The 20,192-nt window shown below is 40.3% G+C and overlaps 1 protein-coding gene and 1 non-coding gene across 4 annotated transcripts in view; both read left to right on the top strand.

Moving 5' to 3' along the window:
• Positions 1–20,192, top strand: part of Efcab3 (EF-hand calcium binding domain 3) — a 104,359-nt gene that overhangs the window by 64,576 nt on the left and 19,591 nt on the right. The window contains exons 37-41 of one of the 3 annotated variants that reach the window (XM_037200901.1): positions 3,451–3,555; positions 6,669–6,722; positions 8,369–8,422; positions 15,778–15,862; positions 18,584–18,651. In XM_037200901.1, coding sequence (XP_037056796.1) covers positions 3,451–3,555; positions 6,669–6,722; positions 8,369–8,422; positions 15,778–15,862; positions 18,584–18,651 — 366 coding nt within the window. The other 2 variants (XM_037200903.1, XM_037200902.1) reach the window with 2 other exon arrangements.
• Positions 826–929, top strand: LOC114702295. Its single transcript, XR_003735959.1, has one exon. It is a non-coding gene; the product is annotated as a U6 spliceosomal RNA (small nuclear RNA).

Genomic DNA, 20,192 nt, shown 5'->3' with positions numbered 1-20,192 from the left:
AAGTAAACCATAACATGTATTTATACTGATATTTATAGTAATATGTGACATTTTCCCTGAAATTTTCCAATATAGAATCAGATATTGTCTTGGTTAAGGTTTTTATTGCTAAGATGAAACACCATGACCAAAAAGCAAGTTGGGAAGGAAAGGGTTTATCTGACTTATACTTCCATACTGCTGTTCATCATCAAAGGAAGTCAGAACAGGAACTCAAACAGGGCAGGAACCTGGAGGCAGGAGCTGATGCAGAGGCCATGAAGGGGCACTACTTACTAGCTTGCTCATCATGGCTTGCTCAGCCTGCTTTCTTATAGAACCCAGGACAACCAGCACAGGGGATGGCACCACCCACAATGGGCTGAGCCCTCTCTCATCAATCACTAATTAAGAAAATGCCTTACAGCTGGAACTTATGGAGGAATTTCCTCAATTATGTTCCCTCTTCAGATAACTCTAGTTTGTGTGTTAAGCTGACATAAGACTCGCCAACACAGAACCCAAAACCCATAGAACCAGTCATACCCTTTACCCCAAACAACCCCTCCTAGAAAAGTATCCTACAGGAATACTTTACTGGTAAAATTTAAAATCCTGTTTCAAGACTTTTGTTCTCATAATAAGTAGTAAGAAACTGTAATAGATTAGAAATATTTAAGTGTATATATGAGAATCACTATACAAGCCATTAAGTAGTAAGAGAATCACAAACTTGAGATCAGCCTGAGCTTCATAAAGACTTTGTCTAGAAAAAAAAACAAACTTAATACAATGTTAAGTGGGATAGCATGGATTAAAACACTAACTACAAAGATTATATGGAGCATTCACTTGACTGCATATTTACTACAACTGGAAGACTACACATAAGGTTAGTGTGGTCCCTGCACAATGATGATACACAAATTCAAGATATATAAAGAACTGTAAAAACCAAACACATAAGCTAGGTCTGGTGGCACACGCTTTTAATCCCAGCACTGAAGAGGCAGAGGCAGGTGGATCTCTGAGTTCAAAGCCAGCCTGGTTTATAGAGCAAGTTCCAGGACAGCCAGAGACACACAGAGAAACCCCTTCTCAAAAAAATAAATAAATAAACACCTAAAATACAACTTACCCAGTTAATTAATAATCTAATAAACTGAACAAACAGTTCTCACAAAGGAAATGCAAATAGCCAATACATGCTTTAAATGGTTCTCAACATCCTTAGGTAGGATAGCTAAGTCAAATCAAAGCTGCTTTGAGACTCTATCTCATCCCAGTCAAAATGGCCTCATCAAAAAACATACGCTAGAGGGGCGGGGGGAGAGGAACACTTATTCATTGCTGATGGAGATATCTCGTGTAGTCAGTGTTGAAGTCAGTCCTCCAAAAGCTGAAAGTAGAACTTCCATATGACACAGTTATCTCAGGGTAAATACTGGCAAGACTCTAATCAATTAACACAGAATACTTGTACATTCACATGCTATTCACAACAGCCAGGAAATAGAACCAGTCTAGATGTCCATCAAAAGATGAGTGGATAACACAGGACAATGGATTTTTGTTTTGTTTTGTTTTGGTTTGGTTTTTGTTTTTTGAGACAGGGTTTCTCTGTGTAGCCCTGGCTGTCCTAGAACTCACTCTGTAGACCAAGATGGCCTCAAACTCACAGACATCCGGCTGCCTCTGCCTCCCAGTGCTGGGATTAAAGGCATGCGCCACCACCCCCCAGCAGGACAATGAAATTTTAATCAGCCATAAAGAAAAGTGAAATCATAAAATTTTCAGAAAAAATGAAAACTGCAAATCATTGTGGTAAATGAATTAATCCAGAGTCAGAAAGACAATACAGGGTTGGGGATTTAGCTCAGTGGTAGAGCACTTTCCTAGCAAGTGCAAGGCCCTGGGTTCGATCCTCAGCTCAAAAGAAAAAAAAAGAAAGAAAGACAATACATAGTCTCTCATTTGTGAAACCTAGATTTAATACTGTGTGTGTGTGTGTGTTGTTAACTATATATTTGTAGCTCATAAAACTAGAAAGGGGATCTTAAGGGAGGTGGGACATAAAGAGGATAGCAGAGTACATGTACTAGGACAACAGGGGACACTAACTGGGGGAAGGGGAAGCCAATTGGAGATGGGGGAGGGGGAAGTGATGAAAGGCAGACCAAAGTAAAATGGCATATGTATGAAGATGCTGTAATGAAATCTGTTATTTTGTATGCTGACTTAAAAAAACAATTTTAAAAAGTGTTAACATTTTAAAAGATTATGTAGTACATTAAAAATATTTATAAAGAAATTATTTTAGGTTGAAAAAGCAAAACACAAGCCAAGCGTGGTGGCATACACCTATAATTTCAGCACTCAGGAAGCTGAGGCAGGAGAATCACAAATTTGAGATCAGCCTGGTCTTCATAGTAAGATAAAATACAAAATTATATTTAAATTAGATTTTCACATTATATAAATACAGTCATTATCAAAGATTAGAAAGAAAAACTGATCATTGTTTTTGTGGTAAGGTAGTGGGATTTCTTGCCCCTACCAGCCCTTTATAGTAGCCTTTAGTGTAGTTAAATCTCTTAGAATTATTAAGAAAAACTTTGTCCCTTGTGTTGAGATGAGATGAATTGTGGAATGCATAGTGACCAAAGAAGTAAATTACAGGCAAATGTAATTAAAGTAAATAGAAATTAAAGTTTTCACTAGTGTGTATTTCCAGGTACAATGATATATACCTGTAGTCCCAATCTACTTAAGAAACTGAGGCAGCGCCTTTAATCCCAGCACTCGGGAGGCAGAGGCAGGCAGATCTCTGTGAGTTTGAGGCCAGCCTGGTCTCCAAAGCGAGTTCAGGGAAAGGCGCAAAGCTACCCAGAGAAACCCTGTCTCGGGGGGGCGGGGGAGCCGGGTGGTGGTGGCACACGCCTGTAATCCCAGCACTTGGGAGGCAGAGGCAAGTGGATCTCTCTGTGAGTTATAGGCCAGCCTGGTCTACAAAGCTAGTCCAGGACAGACTCCAAAGCTACAGAGAAACCCTGTCTCTGGAAAAAAAAAAAAAATGAAGCAGAAAAATTGCATGTTTGATGTCAGCCTGGGCAACATAGGCAACATGAGCAAGACAGGGAGACCTTTTGAAAAAGAAAGGAGGCTGGTACATAGAGAAAAGGGATATTCACGTGGGCAGAAGGAAGAGAAAAAGTTAAAATAAACCTTGCTCATAACCTAGTCTGGTGCGGGTTCCACACAGCCCACAGGGGTTTCCAATCTGGGGTACATCCTTTGTCACTGACTGCTGATGCACCAAAGCAGAACTGTAGACACAGGATTTCCACTTCCCATGGCTCCTTTCCCTGCCAGATGTGCAGGGCAACAGTCTACATGAGCACACACAGCTTGTCATCCTTTGTAAAAACTGTTTCTATAATAAATCTGCACCCGTTTCTCATCCTTTCTAAGGAGAAGTAATTGACATCCAAAACCTGGGCAAGTTTCTAGCAAATGAGGGGATCGAGCTCACAGAAGATGAGATGAACAACCTGATGCCTTACCTGGAATTTAACGGTGAGGGTTTCTGCATGTAAGGTGGTGTCTTCCTAAAAGTGCTTTTGTGACCAGCATAGAAGATCTTCAGAAATTATCTGTTCTGTATCATCTAAAGCACTTGAGTGTGTGTGCGAATTACCTTCTGTCTTAGTTAGGGTTACTATTGCTGTACAAAATATCACAACCAAAAAGCAAGTTGGGAGGCCGGGCGTTGGTGGCGCACGCCTTTAATCCCAGCACTCGGGAGGCAGAGCCAGGCGGATCTCTGTGAGTTCGAGCAGCCTGACTACAAGTGAGCTCAGAAAGGCAAAGCTACACAGAGAAACCCTGTCTCGAAAAAAAAAAAAAAAAAAAAAGCAAGTTGGGGAGGAAAGGGCTTACACTTCCATATTGCTGTTCATCATCAAAGGAAGTCAGGACAGGAGCTCAAACAGGGCAGGAACCTGGAGGCAGGAGCTGATGCAGAGGCCACGGAGGGGTGCTGTTTACTAGCTTGCTTCCCCTGGCTTGCTCAGCCTGCTTTTTTGTAGAACCCAGGACCATGAGCCAAGGGATGGCACCACCCACAATGGGCTGGGCCCTCCCTCATCATTCACCATTTAAGAAAATACCTTACAGCTGGATCTTATGGAGGCATTTTTTCAGCTTACATTCCCTCCCTTCTGATAACTTTAGTCTGTGCATCTAGCTGACATGGAACCAGCCAGCACATCTTCACATCTTGTTGAAATGTAGGCTTGGGTTCAGGTCTAGGGTGAAGCCTGCATGTCTAACAAACTCCACTGTGGCACCATGGGCCACATCTTGACTACTGAACATCTGAAAAGAAAAGAGAAGCAACTATGCCTCTGGTCTCCTTTTTAAAATCCCAAGTAAAACCAATAAGCCAATGTGTGAGGGCATGATTCTAACCCAAAAAGGAAGTACAAAATTATCAGAGTGATTGAAATTAGGAAATAAAAGTGAGCAGTAGCAGAGACTCAGGAGAAGCAGGAGTTTGGAGCTGACTGACCACTTTCTGGCTGAGATACAGATCAGTGATGGGCACTGGCCTAGCTTCATGGGTAAGGCCCTGGGTTTGAATTCTAGCACCATAAAAAACACACAAATTAAAGCTAGTCGTGGTGGTGCATACCTTTAGTCCCAGTACTCAAAGCAGAGGCATTTCTATGAGTTTAGGGCTAGCCTCGTCTACAGAGTGAGTTCCAGGAAAGCCAGGGCTACACAGAGAAACCCTGTCATGGAAAGACAAATGAAAAAGAATTCAAAACCTACAGCAAAGCCCACATGTGCTCCTCAGCCTTCTCCTCCGCCTCTTCCACCCTGTTATGCCGCAAACCACTGAACTGTGATTCTCTAAAGCAGCTTTGTTCCTCCTTTTGTCCTTTAGCTTAACTACCACTTGGTCTAGAATGTTCCTCCTCTACTCCATCCCCATCCCACAATGTGCTCATGAAATCCTGTTGACTGCACCAGGCTCCTTCTGCATTCTATGACTCCTATTTCACCATTCACCCCTCAACTAAAGCAGCACTGTTTCTTCTCTGAATTCTGATAGGATTTTGTTAGAGACAGAATACATACCTCCTGCTCTGACTTCTTTTTTACACACTTCTGTGGTCTCCCAACAAACTTTAAAGTTCTTAAAGAAAAAGTCTGATTTCAAATGCTAAGAACACAAAAAGGAATGAATCACAGCCCTTGTCCTTAAAAAGCTTTTGGTCCAATAGAGGAAGAAGCACAAGAAATAATGTGATACAATGTGAGATATATATATATATGCAGAGAGAACATATGGCTGAGACTGGAGTAGTCTTCTGGAGAGAGACTGGCTTAGTCGTTGCGGGGCATCTTTCCAGTCAGAGACAGACTGCGTCCTCACTGTAGCAAAGCACATTTGTGGTGGTTCTCAAAAAGGACTTCCAGGTCACCAAAAAATTAATAAAGATGTGGAAGTAGAAGAGCTAGTGGAAGAGGAAAAGGATTAGCAGGAGTTAGATGAAGAGAAAAGGTAATAAGGGGTGATTATGGTCAATACAGCAATGCATGTGTGAATGATGAAATCCATTGTTATGTATAACTAATATATGCTAATAAAAAACTCTCAGAAAGACTTGTCAGAAAAGAGCAGGTCCTTCCCTCCCTATTCTAACATTTGAGCATATGCCAACATATTTTCCTTCATATCTTCACTTTTACATATATGTAACATATAATATATACAGATTTTGTATATATATATGTATACACACACACACACACACATGTGCATTCCAGTGAGCTGGCTCAGCAATAAGGGAACTAGTTGCCAAGCCTGACAACCTGAGTTTGATTCCCAGAACCCACATGGTAGAAGGAGAGAATCAGCTCCTGCAAGTTGTCCTCTGATCCACATGCATGCTATGGTACTCGTGCATGCATGCATGCATGTATGTGTGCACACTTGTGCAAGCACACATACACATAAATTAAAAATGTAAATAAAATATATATCTATTGCCATCTATATTGGGAAAGATATAGATTTGAGAGCAGACTCTGTTGGCAGTTTCCCCTCTCCCACTTGTGACCTGTAATTATCAACCACATTCTTGAAACTATGAAAGAGGACCCACATTGAAGAAGTAGAGACATTTGTCTCCCTACAGAAGTCATTATTTGCTGCGTCATTATTTGCTGCATCATCCTCAGCCGAGAGAAAAGCTAATCCAAATTCTAAAGCAAATGCAGACAAGTTCAGCCTAGTACTTCCTATGGGAGACAGGGGGCGCTTGAGGTGACAGGAAATCATGTAATGCTTTGCTTTTATTTATTTATTTGTTTGTTTGTTTTTTGGGTTTTTGTTTGTTTGTTTGTTTGTTTGTTTTGAGACAGGGTTTCTCTGTGTAGCTTTGCGCCTTTCCTAGAACTTACTCTGTTTACCAGGCTGGCCTTGAACTCACAGAGATCTGCCGGGCTCTGCCTCCCAAGTGCTGGGATTAAAGGCATGTGCCATCACTGCCCGGCTATGCTTTGCTTTTAATAATGTCACAACTTTTATTAACCTTACTGAGTTTGTTTTTTTTTTTTTTTTTTTTTTTTTTTTTTTTTGTTTTGTGAATGCCTATGTGTCTGAATCAAATGTTTTACAGGAAGTGGGAAGGTCACCATACAATCGATAATGGAGGGTCTGAAGAAACTTAAACGTGAGTGTGAACTTACAGGACAATTAAAAATTGATCAGTTGATGCCATATATTAATTTTTATATGTGTTTTCTTGGTTGTAAAAGTAATACATGGAGGTTTACAGAGACAGCTCAGCTGTTAAAAGCTCTGGCTACTCTTCCAGAGGACCCAGCTGTAGTTCCCAGCATCCACATGGTGGCTCACAACCACCTGTAACTCCAGTCCCAGGGCATCTAATGCCCTCTTCCAGCCCCCAAAGGCATTGGACACACATGATTCACATACATGCAGGACAAACACCTATATACATAAAAATGAAAAAGGAAAAAGAATTTTTAACTTTTGAAATATACTGCAAACAGTATTTTTTAAAGTAGTACATGGAACTAGGAGTGTACTCAGTGGTACAGCAATTGATTGGCATGCACAAAATCATCAGCACCAACACTGAAAAATCAAGGTAATGTAAATTCATTATAGAAAATATATATTCAGAAAGATAAATTATTGAAAAGGAAAAATTAATAATCTTACTAGTTCTGCTTTCTGGCAATAATCCATAACTTTATCACCATATTCTCCCTTATGCATACATCAAAGGATTAACTCTGAAGGTATCAAAAGGTAATATATTAATATCAGAAGATATTTCTACCCACACTAGCATATTGCTTCTGAGTAACAGGTTACCTTGTGCATGATACCTCCATGGCCACAAAGAACCACTGTAACTTTGTAGGCTTCCACAACTTGCCACAGATCTTTCTTGGTGTTAAAAGAGAGCAAAATTGGCTTGTCTGGCTGTGGCCAACCCTGTCAAATGCAGAAAACTAAACCCTATGTCCACTTTCTCCTGAGACTTCATCTCCTCATGTTTAAGAAATAAAATTAACCCACATTTTGATGAGAAAAGATAATAAATGATATGTGGCTAACCTTGATTTCAGTCCTGACCCAAGGTTTTTACTTGGGGACTAAACTTGTCCTGTTGCTGTGAAAGACACCACAACCATGACAACTCTTATCAAGGAAAACATTTCATTGGGGCTGGCTTACAGTTTCAGAGGTTAGTCTAAGCGGGAAGCATGGTGGCACGCAGACAGACATGGTGCTGGAGAAGGAGCTAAGAGTTCTGTGTCCGCCTTGATGCAAGGAGGAGGGGCTAGGTCTGGCCCCAACTTGGTATGCCAGCTCTGTGTTGACTGCCCAAGGAAGGCCTGTATGAGGAGGGGATGGGGGTGGGATGGGGTTAGGTGGGGGAGAGCAGGAGAAGGGGAGGGAGGCAGAACAGGGATTGGTATGTAAAAGGAAATAATTTTTTTTAATTAAAAAAAAAGATGAGAAAAAAATTCTATGTCCAGTTCATCAGGCAGCAGGAAGGGAGAGATCTTAGGTCTGGCTTGAGCATCTGAGATCCCTAAGCTCGCCTCCAGTGACACACTTCCTCCAACACAGCCACACCACATGTCCTGATCTTTGGTCCCTAATGACCAAGCATTCAAATACATGAGCCTATAAGGGCCATTCTTATTCAAACCACCCCAAGCAGCAAGCAATATGAATTAAAACAGATAGCCCAAATGAACTTGGATGTTTTCTCCAGTTCCCCCCTCCTAGTCAGCTTCAGGACTGTATATAATCTTGACTCTGAACCTTGTCTTTCAGCAAAAGGAATGATGAATCTGCACAAGTTGTTAGGAACTGCCAGTGGTATTAACGGTAGGTTACAGCTCTTAATCCTGTTGTTACTGTCCAGAACTGTCTTAGTGTTTCTACTTTCTGTCTGCTAATCAGTCAGGTAGCTATACGTTAGTCCTCCAACTAGTTCTCTAAGTTCATTTTGCCTTTATAGTCCATGTCTCACTGTATCACACTGCTTATCAGATATTTTATATTGTTTTCTAATGTCTTCAATGATATTTTTAATTACATTATGTCTCTGGTATGACCATATAGTTTATAAAGTAACTTCCTGATTCTAGTCTTAAGGAAAGCAACTCAGTTTATTGGACTTTTGTGTCCATATCAGTAAAGCAAAAGAGGTGAGTTTGGGTAGTGATCTATTAGTTCTCTTTTGACTTTAAAATTCTAGTTTTAACTGTTAAGGTTGAAAGGACACTATTAAGGTGGGGGCGGGGGTGAAGGGACCAGAATAAGAGAAAATATTTGTTAAGTACTTATAAATGATATACTAATAAGGGTTTAATATTCAAAATATGTATAACTCAATAATGAAAAGTGTAGATGTAGGGCTTGGACTATAGCTTAGTGGTAGAGCACTTGTCTAGCATGTGTGAGACCCTAGATTCATTTCCCAGGATTACATGCACCAAAAAGCAAATACAGTCATTCTCTTGGATAGAGAACTCCACTTTCTATTGTCCCACTTAAAGTCAATGGCTATCCAAATATATTAAATGGAAAATTCCAGAAACAAATAGTTCATAAGTTTTAAATTGTATGCTACTCTTAGTAATGCGATAACATGTAGCACTGCCCTCCCCCGACTGTGCTAAGGACAAGAGTCAATCCTTTGTGCAGAATATGGACTTTATACACATCACCTCATCAGTCACCAAGTAACTATCTCAGTTACCAGATAACTGCTGCTGCATTGCATTGTATTTCTTGTATAGTCTTTATTTTACTTAATAATGACCCTAAAAACACAAGAACAGTGATGGCGACCACTCAGCTTTGCCAAGAGAAATCAGGGAGTGCTTCCAGCAAATGAGAAGGTGAAAGAGTTCATTCAGCTCAATGCAAGAAAATATTAGCACCTAATTTTGAACCTCTTACTGTGCTTACTTTATGAATTAATATTTTGCCATAAACATGTGTGCATAGAAAAAAAGATAGTGTAGAGATAAGGTTCAGTGTCCTCCATGGTTTTAGGCATCCACTGAGGATCTTTGAACATATCATCTGAGGATGAGATGAGACAGCTGTAACCAAGTGTTTCTGAATGGCCAAAGTATATGAATAGACATTGCTTCAGAGATTACATTAAAATGACAATGAATCAGATGAAAAGATGTTAAACATCATTATTCGCTGAGGGGACATGAAACAACAATGAAATACTACTTTACACTCTCTAGTGTGGATGCATTTAAAAAAGAAGAAAGCTGAGTGTGGTGGCGCACGCCTTTAACCCCAGCACTCAGGAGGCAGAAGCAGGAGGATCTCTAAATCTGAGGCCAGCCTGGTCTACAGAGCGAGTTCCAGGATGGCCAGGGCTATACAGAGAAACCTTGTCTCAAAAAAAAAAAAAAATGCACCATGAGCAGCAAGATGGTTTAGTGGGTAAAGGCCCTTGCTACCAAGCCCAACTGCCTTAGTTTACCCCCAGGACCCACATGCTGGAAGGACAGAACTGACTCCACAACAGTGTCTTCTAGGGGCTGGAGACATGGCTCAGCAGTTTAGAGCACTGCTTCTCGCAGGACCCACATGATGGCAGCTCACAACTGTCTGGAACTCCAGTTCAGGGACTCTGATGCCCTCTTCTGGCCTCTGAGGGTACGCATGTGGTGCACAGACATACATGCCGTCAAAACACTCACACACTTAAAATGAAATTAAACAAAGAAACAAAGTTTGTCCTTTGCCTTCCACATACCTGCTGTGGCATATGTGAGCACACATACACACACAACAAATAAATGTAACAAAATTTTAATTAAAAATTTTTAAAAGATAACAAGTGTTAAAGATGTAAAAAAGAATGAGGCCCTCATTAAACTGGTGAGATAATTGTAAAATTGTGCAGCTGGATTGTTATCTTTGTTGATAACAATAGACACACTCAAATATTACCAGAAGAAAAATATTAAAATCACATATGCATATATGCATATAATTAATTAAAAAGGAGGCCATGAATTCGAAAGAGAGCAAGGAGGGGAAAATGATGTTATATTATAATCTCAAAAATAAAGAATATTATTTTAAAAATCATGTATTTAGTAGTTTGTGGAACATAAGCTAGATGATTTAATATTATGATTTGCTATAAAGTTGATGCTAGGAACATTTTCTGCATTTTAAAGAATTATTTCATGTGTAAAGATGTTTTGCCTGCATGTATGTCTGTGTACCACGAGTATGCAATGCTCCCAGAGGCCAGAAAAGGGTGTCATATCTCCTGTGGGACTGGAGTTACTGATAATGGTGAGCCAACATGTGGGCTCTGGGAATCAAACCCAGATCCTCTGGAAGAACAGCCAGTGCTTTTAATCACTGAGCTATCTCTCCAGCCCTGTGTCGTTTTTTGTTTTTAAATCATTGTTTCAAGACTAAATCAAGCATTTAGAAGGCAGAGACAGACAAAGCTCTGTTTGAGGCCAGCCTGGTCTACAGAGTCAGTTCCAAGTCATCCAGGGTTAAATTCAGGACCCTATCTAAAAATAAATAAGTAGAAGTTGATCTATGAGGAGTCAGTCGTGGTCCATGTGTCCATAGCAGTCAGAAGAGAGAGCAATGTAAGTGTCCATCAGTGATGAATGGGGAAACAAAATGTGGTGCTCACATAGATTATCTGTGACTCACACCACAACACAGATGAACCTCAAGGATATTATGGAGTGAATGCACCAATCACAAAAAATAACTACTATATTCTTCTACATATAGGAGATCTCTAGAGTGGTCAGATTCACAGACATAGAATGTAGGGTGGTGGAAAGAGCAGGAAAAGAGCTGTTATCTAATGAACATAGATTTGGGGCCTTGCAAAATGAGAGCGTTCAGTAGCTGGTGTGTAACAAAATGAGGACAATTAATAATACTGAACTATGTACTTAAAACTGTTAATCTAGGAACAGGGGGTAGCTTTAGGGTAGGAAGAGCACTTGTTAGCCTACATGAGACCCTGGTGTTGACCCCAGCACACACAAAAATGGAAGTGAAAGTAGTTGCTTCCATATAATATAGATTTTAGCACAATTAATAATAAAAACAATTGGGAGTTTTTACTTCTATCTAGGCACTTGGCCCATGCCTGTAGTCCTACATATTTGTGGGGCTGGGGCAGGAGGAATTTGAGCTCAGGAATTTAAAGCCAGCCTAGGAAAGCATAATGAGGTTCCCTCTCTAAAGAAACCACAGCTTAGGGCTGGAGAGATGGCTCAGCAGATAAAAGCTTACACTGTTCTTCTAGAAAAGTACTGTTTGATTCCCAGAACCCACATGGTGGCCCACAACCATCTGTAACTTTCAGGGAGTCTGATGCCCCCTTCTGGCTTCTCAGAGCACCAAGCACACATGTCACAGACACCTATTCAGCCAAAACACCTATACACGTAAAGTAATTTTTAGGATTATCCTAAAATAATAAAATAGGAGATGAAGAATTGGCTCAGTGGTTAAGAGCACTTGTCTGTTGCAAAGGATCCAAGTTCGATTCCCAGCACCCACATGGAGGCCCACCACCTCTTAGATAACAGTCAAGTATGTAGTACACAAATATTCATGCAGGCTAAACACTCATACACATAAAATAATAAAAATGAAAATAATTAAATAATTTTTTTGGTTTTTTTGAGACAGGGTTTCTCTGTGTAGTTTTGCACCTTTCCTGGAACTCACTCTGTAGACCAGGCTGGCCTCAAACTCACAGAGATCTGCCTGCTTCGGCCTCTTGAGTGCTGGGATTAAAGGCGTGCGCCACCGCCGCCCAGCATAAATAATTATTTTTAATAATTATTATTTAATAATTATTGGTATTAAATAATAAACAGTCAGACCTAGAATAGGAAACAACCAGAAACACTGCCACTGAATAAAGCCTGAAGCATTTTTCAAAGCCAGAGTCTGTGTTTATCCACCATGGATTACAGGCCATCCTACCCCATGTGCTAGAGCCGTTTTTTGTTGTTGTTGTTGTTATTTGCTTGTTTTGGGGAAGTTTTGGGTTGATTTATTTAGTTTTGTTTTCGTTTTTGGAGATGAGGTCTTACTTTGTAGCCCTGACTGACCTAGAACTTCCTAGGTAGACCAGGCTGGTCACACACACACACACACACACACACAGATCTTCCTGACTCTGCTTCCTACGTACTAGAATTAAAGGTATGGGCCATCACTAGCTTTGAGGATTTGAATGTTATGAGGAAAGTCAGAACATGATATTATAGTTTCTGCCTAATTGTCAGCTTTTCCTTTTTTATTTTTGTTTTGAGACAGAATCTTAAACTCACAGTCCTCCTGCTTCTGCCTTCCAAGTACTAAGATTATAGGCACACATCACCATGTCTGCAATTTTAATTGCTCTATTTAACTTACTTTTCTCACTATTAAAGAATGCAAGTGGGCCGGAGTGACGGCTCAGCAGTTAAGAGCACTTGGTGCTCTTCTAGAGAACCCAAGTTCAAGTCCCAGCACCCACATCACATGGTTCTCAACTGCCTGTAACTCCAGCTCCAGAAGATCCCATACCTCTAACCTCTGTGGGTACCTGGACTCACGTGCATAGATACACACATATATACACAGGTATTAAAATTTTTTAACTTAAAAGAAGAGTATATGGGCTGGAGAGATGGCTCAGCAGTTAAGAGCACTGACTGCTCTTCCAGAGGTCCTGAGTTCAATTCCCAGCAACCACATGGTGGCTCACAGCCATCTGTAATGAGATCTGGCGCCCTCTTCTGGCATGCAGGCAAACATGCTGTATACATAATAAATGAATAAATCTTTACAAAAAAAAAAAAAAGAGTATAAGCACATGGGATTTTTTTTCTTCCCTTTCTGTACTTAAAAAATTAATGAAATGGTTTTTAATTACTCCCCAATCAAAGGACCTGGGTAAAATGCTTTACATAAGTAAGTTTTAACAGACTAAAGAAAATATACCAATACATAATTTGAAGCAAAAAAAAAAAAAAAAAGTCCTCTAAAGTCTCAACAGGCTCAAATTGTTATGATTCTGTAGTTCATTTCCTCATGTGCCACGGGGGTACTGAGTGAACCCCACTGAGTACACATTTGCTGTAACCCTGGAAGGAGCCTGCAGGTCCCCATCTCCCTGAGCAGTGAGTGAGGTCACAGCTGTGTGATGGAACAAACCCTTTATTGGATTCTTGATCTGAAGGCTCAGATAAGGCTGGTGGGTTGCTAATGTTGGTTAGTAGCACAGCTCAAGAGTAGGTAATGTCAGAATTTTGTATGATTCTATGCTGAGTTCTTTTTTTAAAAAAATCTATCAACTATATAAGAAATTGAAGGTATTTATTTTTAAGTAATGATTATTTTGAGCCATGGGGGCAATTTCAAAGCACCGTTCCAGTGCCTACATTGTTGAGCGCCTCTGAGGTTCCCAGCTTTATGGTGGGTTCTAGATTCTGAACATTGTGTAATTGAGTTCTTTAGAAAGCTGCTTTCCAGGTTCTGAGGCAATGACCTGGGGAGAATGAATTCTAACCAAACATTCTGAAATGTGTTTTTTCTTTTTTTCCTGGTTTAAGAGTACTTGCTGATTCATTATTCCCAAGCTAGCAGCCCTGTCTGCTAGCCCCGTCAGTGAGCTTCCTGATCCAGAGTATAGTTTGGAAAGCTAACTGGAGTGATTAAGAACCCAAAGGGGATGACTGCCTCCCAGCCCCTGGTCTGCAGCCTGGTTCTCAGACTCTGCAGGGGGCCAGGGGAAGCCATAGTATCGAAAGAAAGAGTCTGTGCAAAGGCTATCTTTTCTGCTTTTATGAGAAAGCAGTGGGCAGGGATATGGGTCCCAGAAGGAAAGCCTCCGAAAATGTACTTAGTAGAGTGTCCTGAGACTGAAACAAGTAAGCAGGTAGTTTAGGGATGCTTTAATACTTTCTTCTTGGTCAATTGTGACGTGAAATGTTTCAGAATAAATTTTGTCTTTAATTTTTCCTATATATTTCCACATGCTTTGTATCCTGTGCTATTTTTTAATTAGTTAAGGAATACAATTTGATGATTTGTTATATGTACACATTGTAAAATAATTACTACAATCAAACTAACATACCAGTCACCTTTACATAGTTATTATGGGGCAAACTTCAAGTACTCTGAAAAGTAGTGCTACCTAGCCATGGTGTTATACATTCAGTCTTTACAAGCTACTCCTCTTTCATAAGTGAAGGTTTGTGCTCCTTACCCAACCTCTTCCTGTACACACCCCCTTCCCACCATTCCATACTTCGGTGGGTTTGACTATTTGGGATTCTACATGCAAGTGAGAAAATATTTCTCTTTGTGTGCCTGGCTTATTTTGCTTAGCATTTATTTTGTTTGTTTTGTTTTTTAGGGGGGTTGTTTTTGTTTTGGTTTTGGTTTTTGGTTTTTGGAGACAGGATTTCCCTGTGTAGCTTTGCGCCTTTCCTGGTACTCACTTGGTAGCCCAGGCTAGCCTCGAACTCACAGGGATCCGCCTGGCTCTGCCTCCTGAGTGCTGGGATTAAAGGCGTGTGCCACCACTGCCTGACTTATTTAGTTTTTTTAAGACTTATGTTTTTACTTATGTGTGTGTATGTGTGTGCAGATGCCCATGGAGGCCAGAAGAGGGTGCTGGATCCCTTGGGACTGGACTGTAAAAATGGTTGTGAGCAGCCATGTAGCCTGGGAATCTGGTTCCTCTTCAAGAGCAGTAAGAGCTCTTAACCACTGAGCTGCCATCTCTGAAGCCCTGGCGTTTAATTTTATATAAGATCAAAGAGACATTATTTGAAAGGTTGAGCTATGACAAGAAATTTTGCTCATGGATCTTGGCACAGTAAAAGGACCTTTCCACACAGCCCTCCAATCTTGCATATTTCTAGCTTGGATTTGCATATGATGCCGTGCTTTGAAACCCTAGACATTTTAGCCCCAGGCCTTGAGCAGGAAAGAATGCAAAGAAATGAATGAATAAACAGATATAGTGGCACTTGCCTGCAATTCTAGTACTGGGAAGATTCGGACAGGAAGGACTGAGTTCTAGGCCAGCAGAACTACAAAGTGAGATCTTGTCTCAAAAAAAAAAAAAAAGGAAATAAATAAATGGGTGGATGGATGAATAAATGAATGAATCTGTGGATTGATCCTTTATTGTATCTTCTGAATTCCAGAAAGAGTCTCTGACCAAATGGCAGTTTCAGGACTTAAACCCACACTGAAGCTGAAGCCCCTGAAAGCACCTCTCTTTCACAGGAGGTAGGTGATGAAGTGTGAGCAGACTATACAGAATCTTTGGGTAATGAATGTCCAAATTACATTACAGAGACTGGGATGAAACAAGGTAGACTATTCTGTTCTATGGTAAAGTTACTTAAAACATCTGAGTAAAGAGTTCCTTATATTTTATTTCTTTTGTATGTGTGCTCACATGCATACACCACAGCATGTATATGGGATGGAGGTCAGAGGACAGTTTGCAGGAGTCAGGTCTCCCCTTCCACTCTGTGTGTCCCAGGAATCAAACTCAGATCCTCGGGCTTGGCAGCAAGCACCTTCCCACTGTACCATTCTGTTGGCTTATGGGAAGATTTTTCTTGCAATAAAAAAAAAAATTAACATTCTTTTTGGCTAGAAAAACAGAATTTTCATCCCCTTTCTCCCAAATGAAGTCCAGTAAATTAGCCATGAACAGCCCTAATGCGATACAAGGGAGATTCTCCTATTAGTAGCAATGTTTTTGCTCAATCAGCTGCCAATAAATTCTAATAAATAATCACTAATTGGCTGAAAGTGAGACCCCAAGATACATTTTGTCACACAATAAAAGGAAAAAACACCCCTCTCTCCCAACTGCCCATTTTCTTTCCTGCTTTGAAAGTGTTTTCAACTTTACCACTGCTAAAGCAATAAATTTCTGACATTTTCAAAGAAAGAAGTAGGAAAATAACCGCATAACAGCCAAACCCTTGTTATCACTGTCTCCTTTGGAAATGGTGAGCTCTTTGACATTGAAAATAATCCAGCAAAGACTAAAACCACAGGCCAACAGAATCCCCACTGTAGGGGAGAGGTGAGGCTGGTTTTGTTTCAAATGGAAAGTTCTATGATCCCTTGAAACAGTATAAAATAGACTTTCTGTGGGGTTTAGTCCAAGATGAAGTTTGAAATGGTTCCACAGGTTTTCTTGTTCTTGTTGTTGGGGTGTTTTTTTGTTTGTTTGTTTGTTTGTTTGTTTGGTGTTTGGTTTTCAAGACAAGGTTTCTCTGTGGACCAGGCTGGTCTCAAACTCACAGAGGTCTGCCTGCATCTGCCTCCTGAGTGTTGGGATTAAAACCGTGTGACACCACCACCTGGCTCCACAGGTATTTTTTACTTGTAATTAGCAAAACTCTTTGTCCACCTGGCCTTCTGCTTGGCTTTGGGTTTTGACATATTTCTGTGTCTGCTTACATCTTTTACATCATACAAAAATAAACTATTTTTATTTGGAAATGCAACACATAGATAGTAACCTTAGTAAGAGCAGACCTGAGTCTACAGAAGATCAAGTTAGGAAAAGAGAAAACGCACACACACACAAAGAAATCGTGTTAGTAAAAGCTGAGAAAATAAAACAAGTTAGATACAATTTCATGCCAAAAAGTTGCAAACAGGACATCTTTAGACTTCACCACTTTCTTCTATCCCAGGCTACTCTAAAAATAAATTGAATCTAATGCTCTGGTGGGTGTAAAGTAAATCATAATGGTTTTATTGTTTAACCATAATATTTATTATTCCTTCTAGTTTTACTGTTATCTACTGTTTCTCGTAAAACCACAAAAAGTGGGGCTGGAGAGGCGGCTCACCAGTTAAGAACACTGGCTGCTCTTCCTGGGCCTGGGCTCAGTTCCCAGCACCCACATGAAGGCCTGATGTCCCTTCTGACTTCCTTGGTACCAAGCATGCACATGGTGCACATACATACATGCAGGCAGGCAAGACATTCAATTCATTATAGAATAAATCTTTGTCAATGTTTTAATAAAAATAAAAACACAAAAGTAAGAGATTCCGTATTCTTAAAACTTTTGTTATCAGTATCAAAACTAAAGACTTCTAAAATAAATTTATAGGAGCTAGGTGTAGTGGCACATGCCTATAATCCCAGTATGCAGGAAGATGGAGGCAGGAGGATCAGGAGTTCAAGGTCATCCTCAGCCATGTAGGCTACATGGGATCCTGTCTCAAAAACTTTTATGATTACTTAATTTGCTACTAAATTATACTTAATCAAAAATAATTACATTCCACTTGCTGTATTATAAGCAAAGCTACTTGTGTATGTTCATAAATTATTGCAAACTTACACAAAGCCTCCTGGAAGTATTAATATTTTTCCTCCTTCTCCAGATTTCACTTTCCTGAGGATGTAAAAAGACACCCAGAGCTCCACACTTTCCAGAAGTGTCCTCTGTCTCTGTCTCTGTCTCTATCATTTACTTAGTCTCTCTCATATATACTAAACATACATGTTGGCGATTAAAGTTATAAAGTGATAGATGCACAAGTTTCTCTGCACAGGTAGTCAGCACAACATTGTTTTCCAAATCAACGTTTAACAATAGTAAATGAGCTCTAACAATAGTAAGAGCTTCAGGTTTCCAGCCTGGAACTTTGCAATCAGAGCCTCCTCTCACACTTACTTACCTGCCTGACTTTGGACAAACCCTTTAATCACCCAGAATGTCTGTTTTGTAAAAATGAGGGAAATCGGGTAGTTTTGTTTTGTTTTTTAGGAGAGGTAAGAACACTGGAAAACACAGGTGGGCTGCAGTTGTCCTGTCTTCTCAGTCTTTCAGGCAGATATTAGTGAGAGACAGCTCTGCTTACGCACTGAGACTCTGGCATACTGTGATGCTCGCCGCCATTATCATCAGCAAAAGTCAAAGGTTGCACTCCTGTGTTAAATCCTATGCTTTTTGTGTCTCTTCTCAGAGATAGAGCATATCTTCCAGGTTATTTACAACACAAAGAATCGAAGCTGAGCCCTTCACAACTAGAAGGTAATGAAAACCATCCTAAATGTTAAAGCCTAACAACAGCCAGGATAGGGATGGTGCACGCCTTTGATCCCAGCACTCTGGAGGCAGAGCCAGGCGGATCTCTGTGAGTTCAAGTTCATCCTGTTCTACTGAGAGAGTTCCAAGACAGCCAGGCCTACATAGAGAAACCCTGTCTCAAAAATAAACAAACAAAAAAAGGATCTAATAACAACTGCTCCATGTGTCTGTGAACCTGTTTTATTGTTTTTGAGGCAGAATCTTCCTCTTCTGTCTAAGGCTGGCCTGGAACTCACAGCTGTCCTATATCCTCAGCCTCCCGAGTGCTGGCATTGAAGGCCTGTGCCGTTGTATCCAGCTAGCTCCCACACTGACTTTCTGTAGTGCACAGATGAGATTTCAGGGAGAATCTGTATCCTCCTGTTGTTTAAGAGAGGGGAAGGGAAGGGAGAAATAAACTTTTTAACCAGACATGATGGTACACACCTATAACTCAGGAAGCTGGTGCTTAGTTCAAAGCCAGTCTGCCCTACATATTAGGATGTATCAAAAAATAAAAAATAAACTATTTGCTAGATTGAAGGAGGATAACTTTCATATTGACATTTCTCAAGAATTGAAACAGGCTTGGTCAAATATTCTATTTATTTATTTATTTATTTATTTATTTATTTATTTATTTTTGGTTTTTCAGGGCAGGGTTTCTGAATGCTGGGATCAAAGGTGTGCTCCACCACCACCTGGATAGGTCAAATATTCTTTTTTTTTTTTTTCCGTGGCTGAGGAACAAACCCAGGGCCTTGCTAGGCAAGCGCTCTACCACTGAGCTAAATCCCCAACCCCAGTCAAATATTCTTATCCAGATAACATAAGGGTGGTTAACAACAAATCCAAGGTCACATATCAATCAGCAAATTGAACAGTACAAACACAAAGTCTCAAGACCAGTCAGTGTGGTAACACGTGTCTGTAATTCCAGAATTAGGGAGGCCTCTAGAGGCAAGAAGACCACAAGTTTGAGGACAGCCTGGTCTACATAGTGTTTGACAAGCCAAGTCAATTTTGTTCTCAAAAAACCAAATTAAATTAAAATGGAAATAAAATACCAGGATTTCTTAGAGACAGACAAAAAAAAATGATAATGATGAAATTTGGTACACTGTCTACAGGTCATTGATCCAAACAGCAAACATATATTTAAGCCAGCAGTGTTCCAGATATAAGAACATTAAACATGTTCCTGCCCTGGAAGGAAATATGCAGGGAAAATACAGTTAAAGGACAAAATTATCGATGACAGAGATATGAGAGAAGTACAGAGTGCTGTGGGAGCATGACATAGTGTCCCAGCATGATATAGTGTCCCAGTATGACGTAGTGTCCCAGTATGACGTAGTGTCCCAGTTTGATCTTCTGGGGCAAAGAAGGGAGTCCAGAGAAAGCTGAACGAGCAAGTCCAGGAAGAATGCAGAAGAGTGCTCCAGGGAAAGGACAGAATCTACCCACAAAAAGGAACAATGTTATGCCCCAGAAAACCTGCAGGG

This window comes from Peromyscus leucopus, chromosome 8b (assembly GCF_004664715.2).
Source record: "Peromyscus leucopus breed LL Stock chromosome 8b, UCI_PerLeu_2.1, whole genome shotgun sequence".
Taxonomy (NCBI): Eukaryota; Metazoa; Chordata; class Mammalia; order Rodentia; family Cricetidae; genus Peromyscus; species Peromyscus leucopus.
The sequence above is the reverse complement of the archived record's forward strand: the minus strand, read 5'-3'. Positions and strand labels throughout refer to the sequence as shown.